Genomic DNA, 26,047 nt, shown 5'->3' on the forward strand with positions numbered 1-26,047 from the left:
TGATGCAGATACGAACAAGCTCTCCGTTTAGGATTTGAACAAATATAACCCAAGCCGCTTTGATGACGTGATGATAACATTACTGTTGATCATTTGTCCGTCATCATCTAAAGCCCGCCCTGATGATCTCATTGGTCAGAACGGTTTCTGTTCGGGGATAATTACTCCTCTATGGAGCGAGGCCAGACCGAACTGCCCGACCTAAACATTTTGTGGGCGGGGCTAAGCTCGGCTGGCATCCAGGCTAGGGAATGACCATTTGAAGACAGTTATACTACACATTTTCATCATAGTTTATGGTAATTTATATGACACGTTTCAGAAAGTTCACAGAGACTGAGACGGCAGACAGCGCATCCTGATTGTTTTCTTTATTTCACAGAAGCATACAGTTTGGTTGTTATTGTGAGTGTACAACATTTCCAGTTTCGAATGATTCTGTTCTTTTCACTGTTACCAGGAAAAAATGCCGACCCCTTGAGGGATAATCTCAAAAATCTTTTAATAAACATGGCTGTTACTTTGTCAAACTTCAGCATTGTCGTCAGTGTTTGATGGCCCATGCTCATGTGTTTTTGGGGGTCTGATCACTGTGGTGTTTACTGGTCCTGTGAGTATGCTTAACCAAACACACATGCCAACAGGAATTCTGCTGTACAATGGACCTTTGCAAAAGATCATAAACAGCTTGTCAGCCAAGACCCAGAAACTTCTAGATTGATTTCTTGTTGGATTGACAAGTTTGGGCTTTTCACAGACGTGGTGCGTCCAGTATTTATCTGTTGGTTTTATTTATTTATTGAGTCTTTCCTCAGTCAAACAGTGTCTAATGTGAGTGTTCCCGTCACAAGCTCGCATCTCTCTGGTTTTGAGCTCGTCCTGCTGTGTTTGCTCGGGTAACCTCCGTCTCCAGCGTCTGTGTGGATCAATCTGCTTTGGTCCGCTGGCTCTTTCTGAGCTATGGTCTGTACTATCGTGTTTCTGTCTGCTGCCCTTCTTGCCGTCAGGGTTCCTCGGGCTGATGCATGTTTTGTCCGTTTGATGGTCCACAGTACATTTGTTTAATGAGTCGTGTTTGTTCATTTGATTCTCATCTGACAGACTGACAAGAGTTTTGTGCTTCAGTTTCCTATAATCACCTGCTCAAGAATATCTATCTATCTATCTATCTATCTATCTATCTATCTATCTATCTATCTATCTATCTATCTATCTATCTATCTATCTATCTATCTATCTATCTATCTATCTATCTATCTATCTATCTATCTATCTATCTGTCTGTCTGTCTGTCTGTCTGTCTGTCTGTCTGTCTGTCTGTCTGTCTGTCTGTCTGTCTGTCTGTCTGTCTGTCTGTCTGTCTGTCTATCTATCTATCTATCTATCTATCTATCTATCTATCTCTGTCCGTCCGTCCGTCCGTCCGTCCGATTAAAGGTTGATTGCCCCCTTTTACAAGATGTAAAATAAGTCTCTGATGTCCCCAGAGTGTAAATGTGAAGTTTTAACTCAAAAATACCCCACAGATCATTTTTATAGTATATAAAAATTTTCACTTTTTGAGGTTTTTGTGTGTTTCCCTTTAAATGCAAATGAGCTGCTGCTCATGGGGTGGAGCTTCAAGAGCTTGTATTAGCAGCTCTGATTACCTCATGCACACAGGCAATGAAACTGTTCAGCCGTTTATGATCAAACCGGAGTCGGACAATGATGGAGAGATTCCAGAAGAAGAGACGACATGAGACAGGACGTTTCTGAAGGGATAGTTGATGAAGTTATGAGTTAACGATCTTAAAGTCATTGTTCAGCATATTCTGTCATGATGATCTCACCCCCTTTGTTGCGTGTTCCAGGGGGCGGGGTTTATGTAAATGTTAGGGTCAGTGATGTCACTAACCCGTGAAGAAGCTTGTTGTAGTCCCTACCAGCCGTTTGTTGTAGTCCCTAAAGAGAGATTTCTTTAAAAGAAAATATCTCCCTTTGCTTTGAACTTTGAGCGCCGTAACTTTGCAGATGTTGATTATGCTCAAACAGCGACACTACACACTCACTAAAGTTAGAAAAGTCATATCATAATCAACCACCCCTTTAATTTATGAAATATTTAGTATTCTGTATTAGATGCAGTTTAAGGTCTGTGAAATATTTACTGCGTTTACACATCTTCTAAGAAGAAATTATTCAACTTATGAAAAATCGTATGACATCAGACATATAGCGTAAGCATTTTGAACTTCGGGAGGCGTTACACTAGAGTATAATCTTCAGATTAGCACATTAGTGCATTTATTGAAATGATAAAAAATATCAGCGTTGTTGTTCTTCTTCTCCATTTTAATCTCATGCAGGTGTGATACCTACAGTATATGTGGCACACAATATCACAGAGAATATCACATGAAGTTTACATAAACCTTGCAGATTTGGAGGATGGATGGATGGATGGATGGATGGATGGATGGATGGATGGATGGATCTTTAGCATTTTTTTGTAATAAAGAAATAAAAACATTCTTCAAATGTAATCCAAATATTACAGCACATTTCAAATTGATTTCTCACCACCTATATCTGTTTCTACCGATCATCGTCTTGCAGATTTGACAAGTTTCAGGTTCAGTGAGGTTCTCTATACCAGCGTTTCCCAACCAAGGTGCCGTCTGAGAGCAGGGGTGCCGTGTAAAAGGTGCCGGCACACACTTGCACCGCGGTTCATCTCACATCTGATGACGCATCTTTATATGGTTTGTAACTTGAAAATAATGCTTTATTTAGGTTTATGTCGATGGGCACGTGCTGGCTCCTCAGTGATACAGTACAACAACAGCGATAAAAGAAAAATGTGGGCAAAGCGGTCTCTCTTTCTAAACTGTGTTCAATGCATGCGAGTGCTGCCGTATATGTCCGAATGTGACCAGTCGTTTTTGCTGTCATCATCATCCACGTATATTCGCCAGAAGACGCGAATGAGGACTCGCACGCGCGCGCTGTGAGAATATCTGTCTCTGTGCATCATCCGAAAGTGCGCACTCATCTCACAGCGCGCAAATCTCGAGTTCTCTTTCAAGTCTTGCGCTTGAACGGACAAACTCACACACAAGGTATGTCAACATGTCCATTATGATGAGTATCCAAGACATAGTCTGAATATGCCTTAAGAGAACGTTATACAGTCGAGAAAGACAACCCTGTATTAGGTCTTAAAGGGGCAGTAATGTCTGTTTAATGTCAAACAAAAGATAAGGACATCACTCACTACTCTTGATTGAATAGCTTTTGTAAGTTTAATAAGGATTAATCTTTAATTCATGCAGTTATTTTACATTTGATTACTTTATTCAATTTGTCTACCTAAAAACTAATGTTAGACCCAACTGAAAAGCATTGTTTATTTGATTAGTATCTTTGCTCAATAGTATTTATTTCTGCTGCTGCTTGTATTTAATTTATTTGTTTTCTTTATTTATTTATTTTTGACAATAGTCCTTTTTTCCCTGAACAAAGAAAATACGGAACCGTACTGAAACCATGAACCTAACACCGTGATACAAACCGAACCGTGAGCAATCTGTTCTGTTACACCGCTAGCGTAACGTGAGGGGCTGCCACAAAACGTTGAACATTTTCAAAGGGTGCCATGACTGAAAAAAGGTTGGGAAACACTGGTCTATAGGGTTCCTGACTCAATTTTAAAGAACAAAAAGGTTCTATACAAGGAGAAATGTTTTAAATAGCATAATAATTTAAATTGTTTGGTTGCACTTGATTTAAAGGTGAGTTACACTGTACTTTCTCAAATAAGTACTGAGTAATATTAATGAACTACATGCACTTGCTATAGAGTTAAGGTCAGGTTTTTATTAGGGTTAGTTACTTGAAAGTTTGCATATAATTTACAGTTATTACTATATTTGTGTAACTACTTTACCTCAAAATAAAGGGTAACACTTTATTTTTCAGTGCCCTTCTTACATGTTACATGTACTTACCGTAGTAATAACAGTAAATTATACATAAACTAATCCTCAACCAAACCCTAACCCTATAGTAAGTACATGTAGTTAATGAATATTAATCAGTACTTAAATATATAATTACACTGTAAAATAAAGTTTTTTGTGGTAAAGTATGTTTATAAGCTGTTTAATTCATGAAAACAAAATCAAATGATTAAAACTAAACCCTAAAAGCTTCTACATTAATGTGTCTGAAAGAACCGTTCTATATAAAACCTTTTCATCTAAGAGTGTGGTGTGTAAAATTATGATCAGTAAAAACTCAGTTTATCCTTCAAAGTGTACTGTATATACAGGCTGTGAAAATATTTAGCTAAAATGTGATGTAGTGAGAAAAGAAAGCAGAAGGAAGAAGCAGAGAGAGAGAGAGAGAGAGAGAGAGAGAGAGAGAGAGAGAGAGAGAGAGAGAGAGAGAGAGAGAGAGAGAGAGAGAGAGAGGGCTGGACTGATGGCTCTCTATCTAAATGTTATTCTCTGCCGTCCTCAAAGAGCACATTGTGCTTTGAATCTCAAAAACATAGGGCCCCTGTTCTCTCCGCTCTCTGTCTCTCATCCATCTCTCTCCCTCTTTCTCCATATCCCTCCATTTCCTCCACCCCGCCCTGTTTTTCCCTCTTGCGTTTTAATTTTGCCGTCTCTCATCTCCCTCACTTGATAAGGGCTTTGAAAGACGTTTAAAGGCATTTCTCTCAGTGTCTTTAATGTTCTTGTTTTATTGAGGTTTGGCCTCTGTTGGGCACCTAAACGCAGCCCTCTCAGGCCTCTTATATTATCCGTTTGTTGTTCCTCTGCTTGTTTTTCCAACCAAGATAACATTTGATTAGTTACGCTTAATAAAATAATAAAATTCATTACAAATATGAATACATCATGTACATAATTATGCATATTTTCCTGCTAAAATCAGTGTTAAAAATGTGCTTCAGTTGCCATCTGGGTCTGCTCAGAACAGTAACAAACCCAAAAATGTTTGTTCTGTGAGCAGATGCTGTTAATCAGAGTTTGGACTTTATTCAATCATGTTTAGCAGGACACACTTAGCTCGACAACACAGGTGTGTGTGTGTGTGTGTGTGTGTGTGTGTGTGTGTGTGTGTGTGTGTGTGTGTGTGTGTGTGTGTGTGTGTGTTTGTTTATACATGCCAGTAAAATATGGCCCATTCACACTCCAACTTTCTGTCTGGCTGCCTCAGAGACGCACCTGCCATTCTCAGAGCTGCGTTTATGACGGGTTTGAGAAACACACACTCAGAGAGCTGCGAGTTCAAGACACTAATAAGGCTTCATTAGTTCAATTAGATAAGGCATTAACTAACAATGAACAGTACATTCATTACAGTGTTTATTACTCTTTGTTAACATTAATTCATATAAATACTGTCCAGCTATTTTGGTTCATTAACAACGCATTTAATCGGATATTTCTAAATTGAAAAGGTTGATTAATACTTTAAAAATAGATTTCATTGTTCGTTTTGTTGTGGGTTCAGTCACTGAGGTATAAGTGGAAATTTAAATAAAACTGTATTTGTAAGATCTCTCTCATGGGGACATTCCATAGGCGTAATGGTTTTAATACCGTAGAAACTATATTCCCTATCCCTTTACACAGCCCCTGTCCCTAAACCTACCCAACACGCACCCACACACACACACACACACACACACACACACACACACACACAGTCTGGTATCATTGCCCTCTCTCACAGTAACTCTGGTTCAGTCTTAAGGTAATTATGAACAAGCAAAGCTCTGTTTTATGCCATCTTTGAAACAACCTAATGAGAAATGACAAGCCAGCACAAACATTGTGATCACCATCTTACGCTCGCCAGTAAAACATTTGCATTAATAACCATGTAGTGCAGAGCAAGAAGAAGAAAATAATATCTAATAAAGCGTTGTGTTTTGTATACTGTATGTGTACGTGTTTTCAGATGATGTCAGCTTGGCAACCAGATTTCTGTGTATTACAGTACAGTGAGTCACTAATTGTGTGTGTGTGTGTGTGTGTGTGTGTGTGTGTGTGTGTGTGTGTGTGTGTGTGTGTGTGTGTGTGTGTGTGTGTGTGTGTGTGTGTGTGTGTGTGTGTGTGTGTGTGTGTGTGTGTGTGTGTGTGTGTGTGTGTGTGTGTGTGTGTGTGTAAGAATCTCTGCTTTAGTGTCGAGCTCCATCCTTTCAGGATCATTGTGCAGTGATGGTGGCAGAGGCTGTCACACACTTTCAGATGACTTTACACTCTTCCACTAGGAAAAACATTTATTAAAAATGATTCACTGTGACTTAAAATAATTTTTGCAAAAAATATTTGCAATTGTTTTACACATCTTTTAGATCATAAGAATATGCCTGTTTCTCCTATATGATGTATCCGTAGTGTAGCAATAACCTAAAAGTGGCAACCAACAATGAAATAATAATAATACATCTGACCAAACTGATCTACACGTGCACACATTTGAATGACTTCATTTTCTGTTTAATTAAAAGGTTTAAATTCTTGAATAATTAATGTTTACTTTTTTCATAAATCTTTATATAGCAAACTATTTTTTAATTTTGAATTAAATATCTTTTGTTTTTCTGGTAATTAACTCACGTTGAGCATTTTTAATCTTTTGTTAAACTTAAGTTCTTGAATATTTAATATTTAATATTTTATTATATAGAAGTCGTTCAGTGAAACTGAATTATTTTAATGTGTTACAATGTAATTATACATTTAAGTACGGATTAATATTAATTAAGTACATGTACTTACTATAGGGTTAGGGTTTGGTTTGGAGTTAGTTGCATGTAATTTATAGTTATTACTATAGTAAATACATTTAGCTTATACCAAGGAGCTTTGAGCCATTAGAACACATGAGCTGATCGAATGTAGAAAAAACAGGCAGTAAAGAGTGTGTTATAAATAGTTTTAGGTACACTTTTCCCACAGTCGCGAGTGAAAAGCAGCGGGTATACGGTGGGTACTTGGGTCAAAGGTCACTGGAAAGCCATAGTGATTGGTGCAGATGGTTTTGGGGATTTTCCCTCATTTCGCCCAGATCCCCATGCTCTTCCCAACACACAGATGCCCATTCAGGGCAGACCCCCATGGATGGAGGGGGGGCACCAAAGGCCCTTTGTGCCCAGAGAGGAGCTCTGTGGTCAGACACTGGACCCACTGTCTTCCCCTCTCAATGGAGGCTTCTTCATGCTTTTGCAATAACGTTGGAATGCTTCCCTTTATGTTTTTTTGGGTTTGTTTTAATACAGACGTCTGAACCGACACACACTGTATCCCACTTGGTTTTACTCTACTATTAAGCTTGTATACTAAGCTAAGAAAGGGAAGTGTTGGAATGGCATTGTGTGTTTTGAGATCTCCACCCTCTTTTACTGCTGAGAGCTTGCGGTTGCTGAAGCCTGTCCTCAGAGGTGGGTGAACAGACTCTCTTCGCACACAGAAATAGACCTGCCTCAGAGGAGTGAAATATGCCAGAGAAGAATTCCTGGGGATGGGAAAACATGTTTCTGAAACTCTGAGAAGGGCTGTTGTTTCCACACTGTGTGAACGCAGCCCGAGTGAGCGAGTTCACTTCGACCTTCTCCAAAACCTCCCCTTGGTTTTTTTCTTCAGTCTTTCATTATGCCCCACCACAGTTTATCCTGTCTTCTCATCCCTTCTTCATTTCTCCTTCTCTCTGAAGTCAGCATGAAGTGGAAATTCACCCCATCTGTTTTCTAAATGCATTATAGATGATCTTATTGTGAACTATTCTTCCATGTATATTTCATTTATTAAATATAAATTAATATTTACGGGGATTATGGGGTCGGATTGTTTTTCAGGTGTTGAGCTTGGCCCCTTAGTTCCAGTGAAAGGAACTCTTTAATGCTTCAGCATACCAAGACATTTTGGACTATTTCATGCCCCCAACTTTGTGGGAACAGTTTGGGGACGGCCCCTTCCTGTCCCAGCATGACTGCGCTCCAGTGCTCAAAGCGTCGCTCCATAAAGACATGGATGAGGAGTTTGGTGTGGAGGAACTTGACTGGCCTGCACAGAGTCCTGAGCTCAACCCGATAGAACAGCTTTGGGATGAATTAGAGCGGAGACTGAGAGCCAGGCCTTCTCGTCCAACATCAGTGCCTGACCTCACAAATGAGCTTCTAGAAGAATGGGCAAAAATCCCCATAAACACACTCCTAAACCTTGAGGAAAGCCTTCCCAGAAGAGCTGGAGCTGTTAGAGAGGGTGGGTCGACTCCATATTAAACCCTACGGATTAACAATGGGATGGCATTAAAGTTATGTGCATGTAAAGGCAGGCGTCCCAAAACTTTTGGCAATATAGTGTATTTATTTATATATTATGGATGTACCGATATAATTTTTTTAGCCGATACTGATAACCGATAATCTTTATATTTAAAAGTTAATTCCCAATATATTGGCTGATAGATCTAAATAAAAATGTTTGTCATTTTTGATTATTACAAAAACAAAAGTCTCACCATTAATAGCCATGTCCTAAGCACACAATTATTGTTAAGTCCAAGGAAGACAAAGATGATTATCAAAACAAGATTTATTAAATAACTCAGAACAGAATAAACCAAACTGTGAAACAGTGTGTGTGGCACGAACAGCGTACTCCACACAAACAATAGCGGACACTGAAAACAAGCAGGAACTTTAATACACAGATGATTAACTTAAACAATGACCAGCTGTGATGAGAAGTGTTCGTGTCCATGGTGACAGATTGTGGCGGGAAAATGGAACAAAGGAACATATGTGACGAGTGCAAAACAAAACAAACAGAACATGACCGTGACAATAATAATGTTCTCCTTATAGTTTTATGTAGCCTGCATGACAGAATTGTGCTGCACATATTGCACTTCTTTTTTTTTTTTTTTATCATGGAGAACAGTGTGCATCTGAAGGGTCTGAACTGAAGGAAGCTTTAATGTATCACCCACAATTTCTTACCGGGCCAATAACAATAATGTAACAAACGACTCTTAGATGGGAAGGAAGGAGGCGGGAACCGGCGAACGTTTAACAACTTTTTAAATAAACAAAACGAAAGTAAACCGTGGGCAGCCCCTCACGGACGACTGCCCACACACACATAACAAAACTCAACGTAAAATCCAGGCCTGGTCCTCTCTCGTCCTTGACTGGTGTCGCTCGTCCTTAAATGCCTTCGAGCTCCTTCATGAGAGGACTCGAGACCGGTGTGGCTCGCAGGTGACGCTCCTTCGCAATCACGTCCCCGGTCTCACTCGCTCCTCCCATGTCTCTCGCTCGTTCACCTCGCCACAAATAACATATATTGTCTAATACAGAGTGGGTGGCAGATATAGCATGTATACCTAATATACACATATACAGTGGTGGGCTGTCAGGGCCAGCAGGGCCTTCTCTGCTGGCCCTGTCTATATATATATATATAGTCAAATTGCCTTTTTGTCTCGCGTGTACTTTTTGCTTGCCCCCTTCCCAACGAACACTATGAAAGCAAAGTTCGTAGTAGTATTGCGTACAGTGCATTATTGTATTTTGTGTTTGTGGACACAAATGTGTATGACCATAGATGTCCCCACTTTTCAAAATGCTTATAAATCATACAGGATGAGTTTTTTTTTAGAAAGTAAAAATGCAGAATGTTTCCTGTGATGGGTAACATTTAGGTTTAGGGGCAGTGGCAGTGTAGGGGGATAGAAAATACGGTTTGTACGGTATAAAAACCATTGCGCCTATGGAGAGTCCCCACATGTCACAAAAACATACGTATGTGTGTGTGTGTGTGTGTGTGTTGTTATGGCGATGGCGTGGGGCCTGTTGATCGTGTGTGTGTGTGTGTGTGTGTGTGTGTGTGTGTGTGTGTTGTTATGGAGTGGGGCGTGTTGATCGTTAGTGAAGGCCCTGACTGAAACCCCACGGTACGCTGCTGCACATATATATATATATATAAAATAACTAGTCAGTTTTCTTCGGAAAATCACATTTTGTGTTGCATAGAAGAAATAAAGACACATGAGTTTGGATCTGCATTTTTTATCTATTCTCTTTGGTCTTTCACTTGCATTTTGCAACCCCTAAACTATCCGTCAGTGGGGCAGATCATATATGATCATATCTGTTGGCTACCAATTTGCCAAAACCTAAAAGAGTTAATCAATTGCCATGAGATTGTTTTGGAGGAACAGACCCAGATTTCCCGTATTAAACTTGGAAGAAGAGCCGTTTGGAGCAGTTTAATAATACTTTATGTGTGCTCTTTTGTCATTTTGTAGCTTGACTGTCCAAGTCCTCATTCACATGCATTATGTTAAAAAGTACAGCCAGAATGTTCTGCGTGTTTCACGGAAGAAATGAAGTCAAATGAGTTTGCATCAGCAATCCGTTCTCTTCAGTCTTGCATTCTGTCTCCCTCAGACTCTCCAACATCATACGGGTGCTGTAAGCCTTTCCGTGACTAGCTGTCATTAATCTGACTTCTCTGGGGGCCGTACCTTGAGCGCATGCCAGCGCGCACATCGTACAGCGGGGGAGATTGAAGAAGGCAGTGAAAGAGTGTTGGGGGTGGTGAAGAGGGGAAGTCAAAACAGAGCAGCTTTTCTTGCTTTGTGAGCGCAGGCTCCGGGAGGTTCCGGGAACTTCCAGAGTGTGGTTGCATTACGATGTGGAGAAGTCTAGGCCAAACAAATAGAGCTGCTTATCAGTTCTGCGGCGGAGACCACCCTCAGACCGCCTCGGGAGAGAAACACGCTCCCACAGACTTCCCACAACTCTCCAGAGAAAATCTAAATCATCCGTCAGCGCTTACCGCTAATGAAGTGTTGCTCTTACACGCTCGTTTGAGTAAATGCCCGTTCACACTCTCACGTCTTGGCTGCGTCTACATTCATCTGCACTCTAAAAAATGCTGGGTTAAAAACAACCCATGTTGGGTTGAAAATGGACAAACACAGAAATTGAGTTGTTTTTAACCCAGCACTTTCTAGAGTGTGGCTACATTTGAAAATGCCATGTCTAGATAGGACACATTATTCTCTCTGTGTGTTAAAGCATTCCTGTATTTTAGTAGCTCAATCAGTAGCAGTGTGCTAATAAAACGTATACCTTGAATGCGGTGCAAAACAATGTGGATAAAAGCATATACTAAGTAGGTACATGTATCAATCAGAACTCATGCGCACCACCTTGGCTACATTTGCATTTGAAATAGCATCTTTGTCTCCTCTTCTTTCCCCAACTTCCAGTCACCTTCATTTATAAAGCACGTTTTACATTACGGATGGTTCAGAGCAGCTTTACAGTGATCATAATTTTTTTTTAAGCCATTAAGTGCAAATAGCTATCCTGACGTGGTCATACTTAATTCTAGTTAGAATATGAGTCTGATGCTCCATTGGGCTGTGATTATGGGGCGTGTTTCAACCGAATCAGGAAAGACCTCGATTGGAGAGACCTACAACCAATCAGAGCAATGAAGCGACGTCAAGAGAGCTCAACTGCACTGTGTTGCCTAGTCCACGTTTTTTTCTGCGGGTTGTTTTCTATGTTGTTATTATGTGGTATATAGACCCATGAGTGTGAACTTTAGCAGCAACCTTGCCAAAGTAACACACATTTTACCCCCAAACACCATTTTTTTCCGGAGAACCCCCCCCCCCCCCGAGAAGCTATTGTTTTGGGCTAGTAGTTGGCGGGTTTTGTTGTAAAAACTTGGCAACCCTGTCTGCACGCGCACTGGAATAAACAATCTTAGCCGGTGTTGTAAAAAAAATTACGATTTTAATAATACAAAGAGTACTTACCCAACATGATCATAATTTCTGAGAGAAATTGTGAAGGTGATGCAGATACGAACAAGCTCTCCGTTTAGGATTTGAACAAATATAATCCAAGCCGCTTTGATGACGTGATGATTACGTTACTGTTGATCGTCTGTCCGTCATCATCTAAAGCCCGCCCTGATGATCTCATTGGTCTGAACAGTGGCGTAAATTTGTTTTAAAAAGTGGGTGGGACATAAATTGCGTATCATATGCAAGCCAAAGCTCATTTTGACGTATGAGGGGTGCTCAAATATTAAAATGAGCTTTGGCGTGCATATGGTAGGCAGTTTTTCGCGTACATATGATATGCACAATATGGCGTATTAAGGGGGGTTGCATTGCTGATACAATGTAATATCAAATGTAAAATATGTACAATAACAATTGCAGAAAAATGTGTATTAAGATGTCAGGAAATCAATTAAATAGTTCATTTATTGATATAGATCTCGTTTAATTATTGCATCTAAACACAATATAGCATTGTACCAAGATATTTCACGTGAATAAAGGCATAGATTTGCACACTTAATCCCTGGTCTAGTCTGTTAAACTTGTTAGAAGTTCTCGTTTCTAATCTGCCCTCGTAGCCTATTTTTTCTTAGCCTGACAAGCAAGAGCCACATCAAGATGTTTGGTCTGGAAACTCACCATTGACAGCTCAATCCGAGGGGCGGATAAACGGTTGTCTTTCAAACTCCCTCTGCACGCGATAGGATAGCGCTACACCAACCAGAGCAACGAAGGTGAAGCAGAGCTTGTTGACAGATTAAACATTCGCCGTATCCGGTCGGCTAAACTCCGAACATATCTTCCCTTCTTAAGAATGACTTCAGTGCCGTTCTTTGTTCTTTTCTTAGAGGAAAGCTTAACTCCAAGTCTTCCAGAGGCGCGGGCAGAGCTGATTCGAAAGACCGCCGTTCGGCAGTTTCTGTGTTACTAGAAGCACGCAAACGCAACTCGGCCGTCGCCATTATGGCCCCGCCCGCTGACTCTATACACGATGTGATTGGCCCGTCCAGATTCTGAGGAATACAGCTCAGATGGGTATTGAGAGTGCCTAGATGACACTTGCGGGCAAATTACATTTGCTGCCGCTAGGGTGCGTCTAGATTTCTAGGCTATTTTTTTCTCTCATCAAAACCGAATATCATCAGTACATCAAGAGCAGGGACAGTTTTTGTGCGTTTTGTTTCTGATCTGACCGGAACAAATAGAAAGTCTCTGCAACGGCGTTAAGCGTTAAATTAAAGCGCTCGTCTGTGTGGAGACTGCATGAGCCGCGGGAGAAATCTGCAGCCCTGATAACAGCGGCAACGAGCGATCGCCTCTTATTTAACACACAAACAAAATTATACTCTTCTAGTTAACCAGAGATGTTTTGTTTGTATTAGTTAGGTTCATCCGTGAAGCAAGGTGTTTTAAAAAAAAAAGTGGTGGGGACATGTCCCACCCTGTAAATTATGCCTATGGGTCTGAACAGTTTCTGTTCGGGGATAATTACTCCTCTATGGAGCGAGGCCAGACCGAACTGCCCGACCTAAAAAAAATGTGGGCGGAGCTAAATTCGGCTGGCATCCAGGCTAGCAAATAGCTAGCCTTGTTTACTAAACGAATGGTTGGACCAGACACATTTAGGGAAGACACTGAATTTACAACGGCAATAGTGTAGGGGTAAAGCACAAAGCAGAAAGTTTTGTGCTTTAAAATCGACCTGAGGCTTCGAATACACCTTTTGCTGAACTCGCTCTTTTCCATTTTCCCATTACATATCAAATCGGAAAGGCATTTATTTTTTTAATGAAAATGCATTAAATAAATATTTGAAAAGTGAAAATAAAGAATCTAACGTGTGTTTGATAATAAAATGTTAATTGGTTATAAGTTGGGGCACCATTAAGAGTTTTACCTGGGGTATGCAAGACAGAAATTTGGGGCCCCTTCTTTCAGAAGAGGAATGTTTTTTTCTTTTGAAGTTTAATAAGAAATTTTGATAATTTATTAGTTAACATTTATAGGATGTTATTTCAAATAATAACAGTCGTCTCGAAAAAGTCAGAATAATGATTCAAGGTTTCTAGCTCTGAGTTTGTTTTTGTTTTTTTTCCAATTGTGGTTATGCACCCACGCAAAGAAGGGTTAGGTATTTCGACATACCCGCGATCAACAGTCATCTCTAACATTTAGTTTAGCTTATTCTAATTTGTAAGGACACCAATTCGGAAGAGTAACCCCCATCCTTTTAACGTCTTCATCCCTACTTTTCTTAAAGGATTAGTTCACTTTTAAATAAGCTTTTGCTGATAATTTACTCACCCCCATGTCATCCAAGATGTCCATGTTTTTGATGAAAACATTCCAGGATTTTTCTCCATATAATGGACTTCAATGGGCACCAAACGGTTCAAGGTCCAGATGACAATTTCAGTGCAGCTTCAAACGACACCAGACGATGAATAAGGGTCTTATCTAGCCAAACGATCAGTCATAAAAAAATAAAAAATAAAACTTTTATAAGCACAAATGCGGGCCTTCCTCTGTTCTGTTCTCTGCCTGATATAGGAAGAAGTACCGAGTCAGTGTGTGGAGGGAGGACCATATAAACATATTCAAATGTCTTTGTTTCAGTTTATCGTTTTAAACGTTTTTACGAACGCTTGTAAACACTGACTCGGCACTTACGCCTATGTCAAGCGTGACCTTTTCAGCGTAACAAACGCGTATCACACAACAGAGCAAGGTGAGCATTTGTGCTTATAAAACGTAAACATTTTTTATTTTTATTTTTATGAGCAGTGGTTTGACTAGATAAGAGCCTTATTCATCGGTGTCGTTTAAAGCCCTTTGAAGCTGCACTGAAGCTGTCATTTGGCCCTTGAAATGTTTGGGACCCATTGAAGTCCATTATATGCAGAAAAATCCTGGAATGTTTTCATCAAGAACCTTAATTTCTTTTTCGACTGAAGAAAGAAAGACATGGACATCTTGCATGACATGTGGGTGAGTAAATTATCTGCAAAAGTTTATTTAAAAGTGAACTAATCCTTTAAGTTTGCGCTTATGTGCTCCTGACAGGGGCTTCTTTCCATCATTTACAGGATGCTGTTCTTTTTTGGTGTGCATTTAGGTCCGGACCAAAAAACAAAAACAAAACATATAGTCCTGGTCCGCTTAGCGTTCACACTGGCATTTTTTACAGCGAACCTAAAGTTACTGAACCAAAGGCATTGGGAGATGGTCACAACCAGATTGGTCGGCTTATATGACGTAGGAGCTGCTTACTGAACATTCAGAACAACGCTGTGTGTGGATTAAACGCCATCATTTTATGCGTGTACATATGGCAGTATTTTTACCAGCTGAGAACTCAAGAAGAGCTCATAAAATGTTTAAAACATTCAAAACAGCAGCAGGATTTCCTCCTTTATGCAGAAAAGAGACGGCCGTTCTGTCGTCTGTACCGGATAATAATGGGCAGCACAGGTGCTCTGATGAGAAGAACCACACATGCTTTTTGTGCGTTTTTTCTAGCATTTTCGAAACATGCTCGTCTGACCAAATATTGATGAGGCACCTCCTCGTTGCTCCACGTTTTCCCTCTAACGTTAACGTTACTAATTTTGGATACACCGATCTTTCCGCGTCGTCAAATCAGCTGACTATGCGTCGCATCTTGTGACATTACGTCCTGTTTTTGGTCCGTCTACATGTCTTTGGTCCGTGTGGCGTTCATATATCAATCGAACCGCACCAGAGTTCGTCTGGAAGCGGACCGAGACCCATCTTTTTAGTGCTCTCGGTCCGCTTGTTTGGTGCGCACCAGGGTTCGGATGCCGGCATTCACATATGTTCAAATGAACCGCACTAAACGAGCAATCGCACCAGGGTTTGTTTTAATCGAAGCAAACATGTTCACTTCTTACTTTCTTCAATTCAAAGTTTTTTGAATTAACAAAGATTATTAGTTAACATGTTCATTTATGCTACAAAAAAAAAAACATCCAAAGTTGTGATTTGGGGTGTCCTAGGCCTATATGCCCATAACGGTGCCCCTGGTTAGTTGTAGGTGAACAGTCATGTGCTGAATTATAGACGGTAAATGTGAGTGGGTCCAATATCATTAGTCTTAAAAAGTGGGCGGTTCTTGTCCAACAAAGTCAAACAATAGCTCTGGCACCCATGGCCACAATACTGTAAGAACTGTATTATGTCTGGTATCATACAAGTGAGTGTTTATTAAATGTTATGCATGTGCAGTAAGATGATTTAAGCATAGTGAGAACAAAGCGTGGACATTTTTTTCAAGGTTATTCATGTAGATGACGTCTAAAAGGCTTGTTTCACGGATTGTGAGAGAGTTTCATAAAGGATAATCCAAACACAACAGTGTGATTCCAGATGTAGTTCATGCCCCATCCATAACCCTTTTATTTCTCGTGTTCTTGTGGTACGGCACACCCATATGTTGCACTTCAGAAAACCTTCATCTGATTCAAGCGGAGAGCCTTAGTCAACAGCCGACTCTCAACCCCTGGCACACTCAGCGCTGTGAAATCTCTCGCTGAGATAATGTGTGAAGTTAAGAGAGTTGAAAAGTTACAGAGTGTCAGAACCACTTGGAACAAACAGTGTGCCACAATGCAAGATCTGTGTGTGCTCTCTGCTGAGAACTGATGTAGTGATAATGTCTTTCTTTCAGAAATCTGGCTATAGGCATTGGCATTCAGAATTTTCCAGAAGGCCTTGCAGTGAGTCTCCCATTGCGGGGTTCTGGGATGTCCACATGGCGGTCCTTTTGGTGAGTCAAGACAAATACACACTCTCATCCCAAACCTAGTGAGCTGGACAGCGTTTTAAGGCGTCATGGTATAAATGATTACACTTTCAATGCAAAGGCTGCTCAGTGTAGTCACCTTCATGTGGAAAAATAATATACAAACACTATATGCACACACCAGTTAATGATCATTTTACATAAACAGTGAATATGACATATAATTTGCACGCAGAGCACTGTACACTTCATAATATCTAACAGCTGGTTCGTAGATTTAAATGTTTACTAGATATTTAAATTATATAATGCATATTTTCTAAATGTCAGTGGTATATGAGAAAGTATTATAGTGTTTGTAATTTACTTTTTATTATACTTTGTATTATATTTATATTTGTGTTGTATTGTACACTCTGTATTATTAATACTATTGACTAACATTATAACTGAAAAACAAAAAAGGCAAAACCGACACTTTTTGGCCAAACAGAAAAACGTAATTAAAAAAAGCTGAACTGACGCATATCAACCAAACAAAAAATGTAGAAAAATAAAAAGAAGAAAAAGGCTAAAACGACACTTATCGGCCAAACAGAAGAAAAAGAATAATTAAAAAATAACAATAAAAAAGGTTAAACTGACACTTATTGCCCAAACAGGAGAAAAAATGAATTAAAATAATTAAAATTAAAAAAGACCAAACCGACTCTTATCGGTTAAAAAGAAATACAAAAGTATTATAAAAATAGACCAAACTGACATCTTATTGGCCAAACAAAAAAAACTAATAAAAAATAAACAAATAAAAAAGTCCGAATGTCAACCAATAAACTTACCTAAAGGATTATTAGGAACACACACTAATACTGTGTTTGACCCCCTTTCGCCTTCAGAACTGCCTTAATTCTCCGTGGCATTGATCAACAAGCTGCTGAAAGCATTCTTTAGAAATGTTGGCCCATATTGATAGGAGAGCATCTTGCAGTTGATGGAGATTTGTGGGATGCACATCCAGGGCACGAAGCTCCCGTTCCACCACATCCCAAAGATGCTCTATTGGGTTGAGATCTGGTGACTGTGGCGGCCATTTTAGTACAGTCAACTCATTGTCATGTTCAAGAAACCAATATGAAATGATTCAAGCTTTGTGACATGGTGCATTATCCTGCTGGAAGTAGCCATCAGAGGATGGTACATGGTGGTCATAAAGGGGTGGACATGGTCAGAAACAATGCTCAGGTAGGCTGTGGCATTTAAACGATGCCCAATTGGCACTAAGGGGCCTAAAGTGTGCCAAGAAAACACCCCCACACCATTACACCACCACCAGCAGCCTGCACAGTGGTAGCAAGGCATGATGGATCCATGTTCTCATTCTGTTTATGCCAAATTCTGACTCTACCATCTGAATGTCTCAACAGAAACCGAGACTCATCAGACCAGGCAACATTTTTCCAGTCTTCAACTGTTGTATTTTGGTGAGCTTGTGCAAATTGTAGCCCTTTTTTCCTATTTGTAGTGGAGATGAGTGGCACCCGGTGGGGTCTTCTGCTGTTGTAGCTCATCTGCCTCAAGGTTGTGTGTGTTGTGGCTTCACAAATGCTTTGCTGCATACCTCGGTTGTAACGAGTGGTTATTTCAGTCAAAGTTGCTCTTCTATCAGCTTGAATCAGTCGGCCCATTCTCCTCTGACCTCGAGCATCAACAAGGCATCTTCGCCCACAGGACTGCTGCATACTGGATGTTTTTCAAACCCTAGAAATGGCTGTGTGTGAAAATCCCAGTAACTGAGCAGATTGTGAAATACTCAGACCGGCCCGTCTGACACCAACAATCATGCCACGCTCAAAATGTTTTAAATCACCTTTCTTTCCCATTCTGACATTCAGTTTAGAGTTCAGGAGATTGTCTTGACCAGGACCACATCCCTAAATGCACTGAAGCAACTGCCATGTGATTGGTTGATTAGATAATTGCATAAATGAGAAATTGATCAGGTGTTCCCAATAATCCTTTAGGTGAGTGTATGTCAGAACTGGTGACATGTTGGTCGTCCACTAGTTAGGATGCAGTCTGAGAAGTAAGGTTTTGGACCAATGCCACAGTCATACACATTTATTAAAGTATAGTTCATGACCCATCCTAAAGCCTGTTCGGTGAGCAGCTCATGAGCTGTGTTACTCTCAGGTACGGACAGCTGAGCGGGATGGTCGAGCCTCTGGCTGGCTGGTTAGGGGCTGTTGCCGTTGTGCTGGCGGAGCCGTTGCTACCCTATGCTCTGGCCTTCGCTGCTGGAGCCATGGTGTATGTCGTGGTTGATGACATTATCCCTGAAGCTCAAGTCAGGTGAGTAGAAGCTCAAGTCCAGGAAAGGTCTGCAGATGTTCAAATGCCACTGAACGCCGTGTGTGTGTGTGTGTGTGTGTGTGTGTGTGTGTGTGTGTGTGTGTGTGTGTGTGTGTGTGTGTGTGTGTTTCTCTTACAGTGGGAATGGAAAGCTGGCCTCGTGGACATCCATCCTTGGCTTCGTCGTGATGATGTCATTGGATGTGGGTCTTGGCTGAGCCTTTTCATTGGTCGATCCTTTGAATGTCACCTGACTGCACTGAAAAAAAGTGACCAAAGCAGCCTTTTTCTTGGTGTTTACTGTAGGTTTATTATTCAATGGAATATTTTTCTACGTCATTTTTATTTGTTTTATGAACGACTCGCGGACCACATTTGTTTAGACGGCAAAAAGATTGATTGCAAAAAAACTTGAATAATTATTAAAACTTGAATGGATGACTTAAGGGGTGGTTTAAGTGTGTGTGTGTGTGTGTGTGTGTGTGTGTGTGTGTGTGTGTGTGTGTGTGTGTGTGTGTGTGTGTGTGTGTGTGTGTGTGTGTGTGTGTGTGTGTGTGTGTGTGTGTGTGTGTGTGTGTGTGTGTGTGTGTGTGTGTGTGTGTGTGTGTGTGTGTGTGTGTGTGTGTGTGTATTTCTGTGTACATGAGAGCTTCCCATCATTATTATGACCGTATGTTCTCAGTTTCGCTCTGCACTCGTCTAAATGAAGAGCAGTGATAAATCCGTTCATTACCGTCTTGAGTTAAGCTAGTCTTTCCAGTCAGCCAGTCACTTTCAAGTTATGAAATTGAAATGAATTATGAAATGATGTTTTCATTTTATGGCCAATCTTTGTTTATTTTTTTATTTTTGTTTTGTTTTTTGATTGCTGATAATTATGTATAATATGCAGCACAAATATGATTATTAAGGTAACATGCAATATGTGTGCATGATACAAAATGAGTACACTGTACAACCTGTTTGTGTTCATTTGTTCTACACTGTGTGTGAAATACATTGAATATTTGCTTAAATAATGAGAAAATAATAAACCGATTCCCCTTTTTTGCTGTTTTTTTTTGCACTAACTTTGTTCACTTTCTGACACATTTTATAAGTGCTGTTTAAAGTTTGCATCTGATGTGTCAATGTAATATTATGAGATTTAAGGTAGATGTCAGCCCTATTAAGGTTTCTTCTTCTGTTTATATTTTCTATATGCGCACATGGTCTTACATTATGTCAGCTTTCATGAAAGGCTGAACATGGTCTCAGCAATGCTTAGGTAGGTGGAGCGTGTCAAAGTAACATCCACATGGATGGAGGACCCAAGGTTTCCCAGCAGAACATTGGCCAAAGCATCACACTGCCTCCGCGGGCTCGCCTTCTTCCCATAGTGCATCCTGGGGCCATGTGTTCCCCAGGTAAGCCACACACACACACCCGGCCATCCACATGATGTAAAAGAACACGTGACTCCTCAGACCAGGCCACCTTCTTCCATTGCTCCGTGGTCCAGTTCTGATGCTCACGTGCCACTGTTGGTGCTTTCGGCGGGGTCAGGGGTCAGAGGTCACCCCGACTGGTCAGCGGCTATGCCGCCCCATACGCAACAAACTGAGCTGCTCTGTGTATTCTGACAGCTTTCTATCAGAACCAGCATTAACTTCTGGAGCAGTTTGAGCTCCAGTAGCTCGTCTGTTTGATCGGACCACACGGGCCAGCCTTCGCTCCCCACGTGCAAAATGTTCACTTGCTGCCTAATATATCCCACCCACTAACAGGAGCCGTGATGAAGATCATCAGTGTTATTTATTCACTTTATGTCTAATTGTGTGTGTGTGTGTGTGTATATATATATATACAAATACATATACATCTAATATATAATATACAGTTTATGTATGTGTATGTTTGATAACTTTGAGTTCTCAAAAAAAAAAAAAGTTTTATTTGCAACCAACAAACCAATATTTTATATTTCCCAAACTACCATCTGTTTGGTGGTACCATCTGACAGTTTTTTTCTTTCTTTCATTAAAAAAAAAATGCTTATCTTAATATTAATTGCAAAACAATGCTAGATAAAATCATACAAATCTGTCCCAGAAGTTGGTAACATGTTTATAAAAATAGCTAGCAACCTCCACAGAAAAGAAAAACCGAACCGCACATATAATTTGTTGTTTTAACATTTGAACATGTTCTGGTTGCTTCAGAGCCTGTTTCTGTTTTCATAGAAAGTAGCAATGACATAGGAAGTGTTTTAGTCAAACTAGCATATTAACTATGAGGAGAATCTGGAGGAAACCCAATGTTTTCCTCATGAAGTACAGGCAGTTAATCTTGTGGTTTCCTTTTGTAAAGTGATTTATCCACAACATGTGTGCATTTATGCAAAGCAACTTTTTCGTGGTGTGAGTTTTATAATGCATATAAAGTTGCACATTTACTTCTTAGTCCGTCACATTGTTGCATTATTCTATAGACTAGCCAAAAAAATCCAATATCAAATTCCAGTTGAAGATGCTTTTCGTTATAAGCTTCTTACAGAACTCATTGCATATATACGGGTCAGACATTGTGTTGTGGCAGCGATCTAGGAGCCTTTATGGTTTGGCCTGAACTGCAGTGGATTTGATTCCAGCTCCTACACTTTTTAAATTAAGCCCAGGCGGATAAGAAGGTTGCAATCAATACTTCATCACATTAGAAGTCTTAGCTAAAAGATTTCATTGTTGATTCTTAAGTCTTTGAATAGGAGGGAGAGCGACTGACTGCTTACACCGAACTGACCTTCATCTGTCTTCTGTTGAGTCAATAAACCTCTGTTCTGAATGCAAACTCAGGTGAGCTCAATTGGAGCTGGTTATTGTATTTAACAAAACTGACTCTGACTGGAAAGTTAAATCAAATATTAAAGAGGACCTATTATGCTGACTTGTTTTTGGGGCTCTACAAAATAAAATTCTCATGCTTGAATGTTCATTATCTTTCCCATTTTTGATATTGCAACTCCTCTGAGAGCCCATCTTCCCTATATGCAAACTACACACACAAAGCTGTCATTTGACAGGTACTTTAAAGCTACACTGTGTAACTTTTTAAGTTTATTCTTAGCTAAAAACACAGTTCTTTATAAAATATATGTGCTCATTAATGTATATTTACTTCTTTCAAGTAATAAAGTATTCTCGTACGTTTATAATATGCCATTGAAAATACATACGGGTGAGGGGTTCGAATGCCGGTCGCCATGTTGCTCTTCCATCTTGAAAGTACAGTAGCCAAAGAGGGACATACCCGTAAATTCAAGCTTCGACTTTCGCGTTTTAACACTCGATGGCACCGTGTCGAATGTGAAGAGGGGGATTGCCGTGTTAATCTTTGACTAAATCGGCCACCGTAGGAGTTGAAACGAAATCAGAATTGAGAGGAACAGAAATGTTCACTGGATGGTCATAAACCTTTACACCGCTAGATGGGGAAATATCACACAGTGGAGCTTTAAAAGCAATGCCCATTAGTCTTTTGCCCACTATAAAAAAGGCTGGGTTGTTTCAACCCAGATTTGGATTAAAATGGACAAACCCAACCGTTGGTTTAAAAATGTATTTTAAAAAAATGTAACTGAATGGTTGGGTTTGTACATATTTGACATACATTTGGTTTGAAACTATGCCTTTTTTATTTATTATGCTGTAATTTGGTTTGTAAATTGTGCATTTAGAAAGCCAAATCAGCTGTATTATAGTTTATTTCTGACAGCTAGATAGTGCTTTACTATTAAAAAGCGTTTATTTAGCTGTCAATGAAAATATATGTGGTTTTATTTTTACTTAATTGTTCTTACTGCCAATTTCCCTTTACATATTTATAAACTTTTTTTTTTAATAACTTGCAGTTTGTTTCCTTAAAGTTTTCATTCCATTAGCCTATAGAAAACTGGCAGTGCACCTTGCATACTGAACACCATTGTAATTGTTACTTAAGTTTAAGAATATTTTAGGGATTTTTAAGAATGCCCTGACAGGGGCTCCTTCCCAAAGTTTTGCTTAGGGTGTAGGACTGGCACTGGCTCCTCTCTTCCCAGTCTGTCAGGAATGCTCTGTTAAATTCCTGGGCCCTATCACACACTCACTGCAATGTGTCGTCAGACGCGACGCAAGTGTGTGTTCTGCTAGTTTCAGGTCGACGCAGTTCTCATGTTCACGTCCAGCTCCTCGTTGTTTAAATATCAAATGCACTGGCGCATCTGTTCAGCCATCTGTGTGTGTGTGTGTGTGTGTGTGTGTGTGTGTGTGTGTGTGTGTGTGTGTTCCCTCATGGGCGTCTGGTCTATACCAGGTGTGTTCAGGAGCATTGTTGGAGCGTTGCTATTGTGAGGAACTGAAAACCGCACTCACACATTTATACACATTAAAAATAAAAAGATTCCTGTCTGGAGAAGCGTTCAGTCTCTCCTCATGTAAACAGCGAATCCGTCATGGTGTAAGCACAATTGGCTTTTAAAGGGAAAGGGAGATGAGACTCTGATTGGTTTATTGCTCGTTACGCCCAAAACACACCCATGACTCATTAAGAGATGAGGGACGACCCTTTTGGAGCATATGCCGGGTGTGCCGACCGTTTTTTCCATCGTTAATCTAGTGGATTTGGACACACTATAAGTGTACCTGCGCCGTGAGCTCAGTTCATTAAAATAGGGCCCTATGTCTCTATGAAGCCCCTCCTTCTGAAAAACACACTGTGCTCTGATTGGTTGGATTGGTCACACACTTCCAGGGTGTATGGGAAATGTCCCTCCCCTTACCATATAGTTTCAACACACTACTAACTAACTCAAGCAGGCCCCGCCCCTTTATTCAGCGTATTAATTATTTAAATGAGGAATATTGTGAGATGTTCGTTCCCGGAATAAACCTCAAGACTGCAATGGAGGCGATTCGTGGAGTTCAGAAACTTTTTGTGACTTTGCAGAGCTTTTTCATGCTCAAACATTACACACTAAAGAAAGATGTAAAAAAGCATACCCTCTCTCATGGACCACAGTGACTGAGTTTGTCATTGAAATGATTCTGCCGCTCTGTTTTAAATAACCGGCACACAACAGCTGTTTATGAGTTCTGCTGTCGCCTCTCGGCTCTCGTCGCCCTGACCTAAATAATGAAGAAAGAACCTTTTTGTTGTGTTTTTCACATAACCTGGAGAAGTTAGCTGAATATCTGCAGTCATATGATCTGTGGCGCTGAAGTGGTTTTGGTTATGGCATGTGTGAAGGAATGTGTTGGGGTTAAACAGAGAGACTGCTCACAATGTCTTTGTGTTTCATAGTCTGACTCCCGGTCACGCAGTAATGCAACTTGGACAAGCTCACCAACCCAGAAGTATGTGTGTGGGTGAGCGTGGATTATTCAATACATCGCTTCTTAAGACCACGTTTGCACTAACTCACAGATTTATTTAAATATAAAGTGTTATGAAGGGAAAAATTCAAGCAAAACAGATTTTATAAAGTACATCTGAATATATATAATCAATCCTATGCAGTTATTATGAATATATTGTATAGTTGACATTTAACATCAAGAATATGATTTTTTTTAGAAGAATTGCTTCTTTATGGGTTCCGTGATCATTTTATGGATTTAGCTTAAATTAATTTTTAAATTAATTAAACAGCTCGTAAATATCTCGCAATATCTCACAAAAAAATTGAAAAATATCAAATATTTTTTCAAGAAAAATCTTGAAAAATCATTCAAGACGTATCCTTTTTAGGTTAAAATTTATATAAACATGGGAAATCAGTTTTATCTGCTGTTTATATTCTTTTTCATTTTACTAGTTGATGTAAATGGTCCTGCAGTGCAAATTTAATTTTAAATTAATTTGATGGTAACACTTTAGTGTTCAATTCTCACTGTTAACTAGTTGCTTATTATCATGCATATTACTATGGTATTGTCTGTTTATTACTTATAAAGCACATATTAGTGGTCTTATTCTGCATGATCATATTCTACATCCCTTAATCACTCAATACCTAAACTCTACAACTACCTTACTAACTATTAATAAGCTGTAATTATGAGTTTACTGAGGCAAAAGTCAGAGTTAATAGTGAGAACTGGACTGTAAACTGAGGTGTAACCAAATTAATATGTTCAAATTGTATGTAGTATCTCAATGAATATGACCTCGTAAAAACTGCAGTTTATATCACCGTAAAACCTAAAAGTCTACAATGAGTTAATTTCATTCAGATATTACAGAGTCCATTTCACTTCATCGACAAAGTTAAATGAACTCAATAACTGATTATATTAAGCAGAACTCAAACTGAATGTTATAGATTTCTAGTTCCCAGAATGCTTTGCTTGAAGGACATTGCATTTTATTTCATGTGTTTTAGCTAGCAGGTTAATGTTTAATTGTGTATTATGAAATATTATTTTAATTAACTAAAATGAAATAAGTTTAAAATGCTCGCAATAGGCTTATAATGGAAACTTGTTACAGCCACAGAATAATAATAATAATAATAATAATAATAATAATAATAATAATAATAATATATATATATATATATATATATATATATATATATATATATATATATATATATATATATATATATATATATATATATATATATATATATATATAGGCTGTAACAAGTTTCCAGAAATAAAGGTACAGTGCCAAGTGAAAAGGTACCTTATCTTTGTACCTTACTAACCCCTAAAAGGTACATATCAGTACTTTAGGAGTGCGTATTAGTACCTTAAAGGTATATTGTAGTACCTTTTCGGTTTTGTAGGCTACCTTAGGGTCCCGCCCCGGTGACAGAAATGTACCTTTTTTTTCTGACAGTGTGTATATAGCCTATATATATATATCTTAACTAATTGTGAGATAGAAAAAGTCCCATTTACCTTTCTCAATTTTTTATTCCGTGCCATTAACAAGCTTCCTAAGATATTGCTCTCATCAGATGTTAAATATCATAAATTTAAAATAATATCCGACGAAACTACAACTCCCATGATGCAGCGGTGCTGCTCTGAGTCCGAGCGCGTG

The 26,047-nt window shown here is 39.5% G+C and overlaps 1 protein-coding gene across 2 annotated transcripts in view; it reads left to right on the top strand.

The window, feature by feature from the left end:
- The window catches only part of LOC137055795 (zinc transporter ZIP11-like), a 181,758-nt gene extending 161,729 nt beyond the window's left edge, over positions 1 to 20,029 (top strand). For both annotated transcript variants that reach the window (XM_067429700.1, XM_067429699.1), the window contains exons 9-11: positions 16,559 to 16,657; positions 18,824 to 18,982; positions 19,122 to 20,029. In XM_067429700.1, coding sequence (XP_067285801.1) covers positions 16,559 to 16,657; positions 18,824 to 18,982; positions 19,122 to 19,200 — 337 coding nt within the window. In that variant the 3' untranslated portion in view covers positions 19,201 to 20,029. The remainder of the gene's footprint in view (positions 1 to 16,558; positions 16,658 to 18,823; positions 18,983 to 19,121) is intronic.
- Positions 20,030 to 26,047: the final 6,018 nt, after the last annotated feature.

Source organism: Pseudorasbora parva, chromosome 21 (assembly GCF_024679245.1).
Source record: "Pseudorasbora parva isolate DD20220531a chromosome 21, ASM2467924v1, whole genome shotgun sequence".
Taxonomy (NCBI): Eukaryota; Metazoa; Chordata; class Actinopteri; order Cypriniformes; family Gobionidae; genus Pseudorasbora; species Pseudorasbora parva.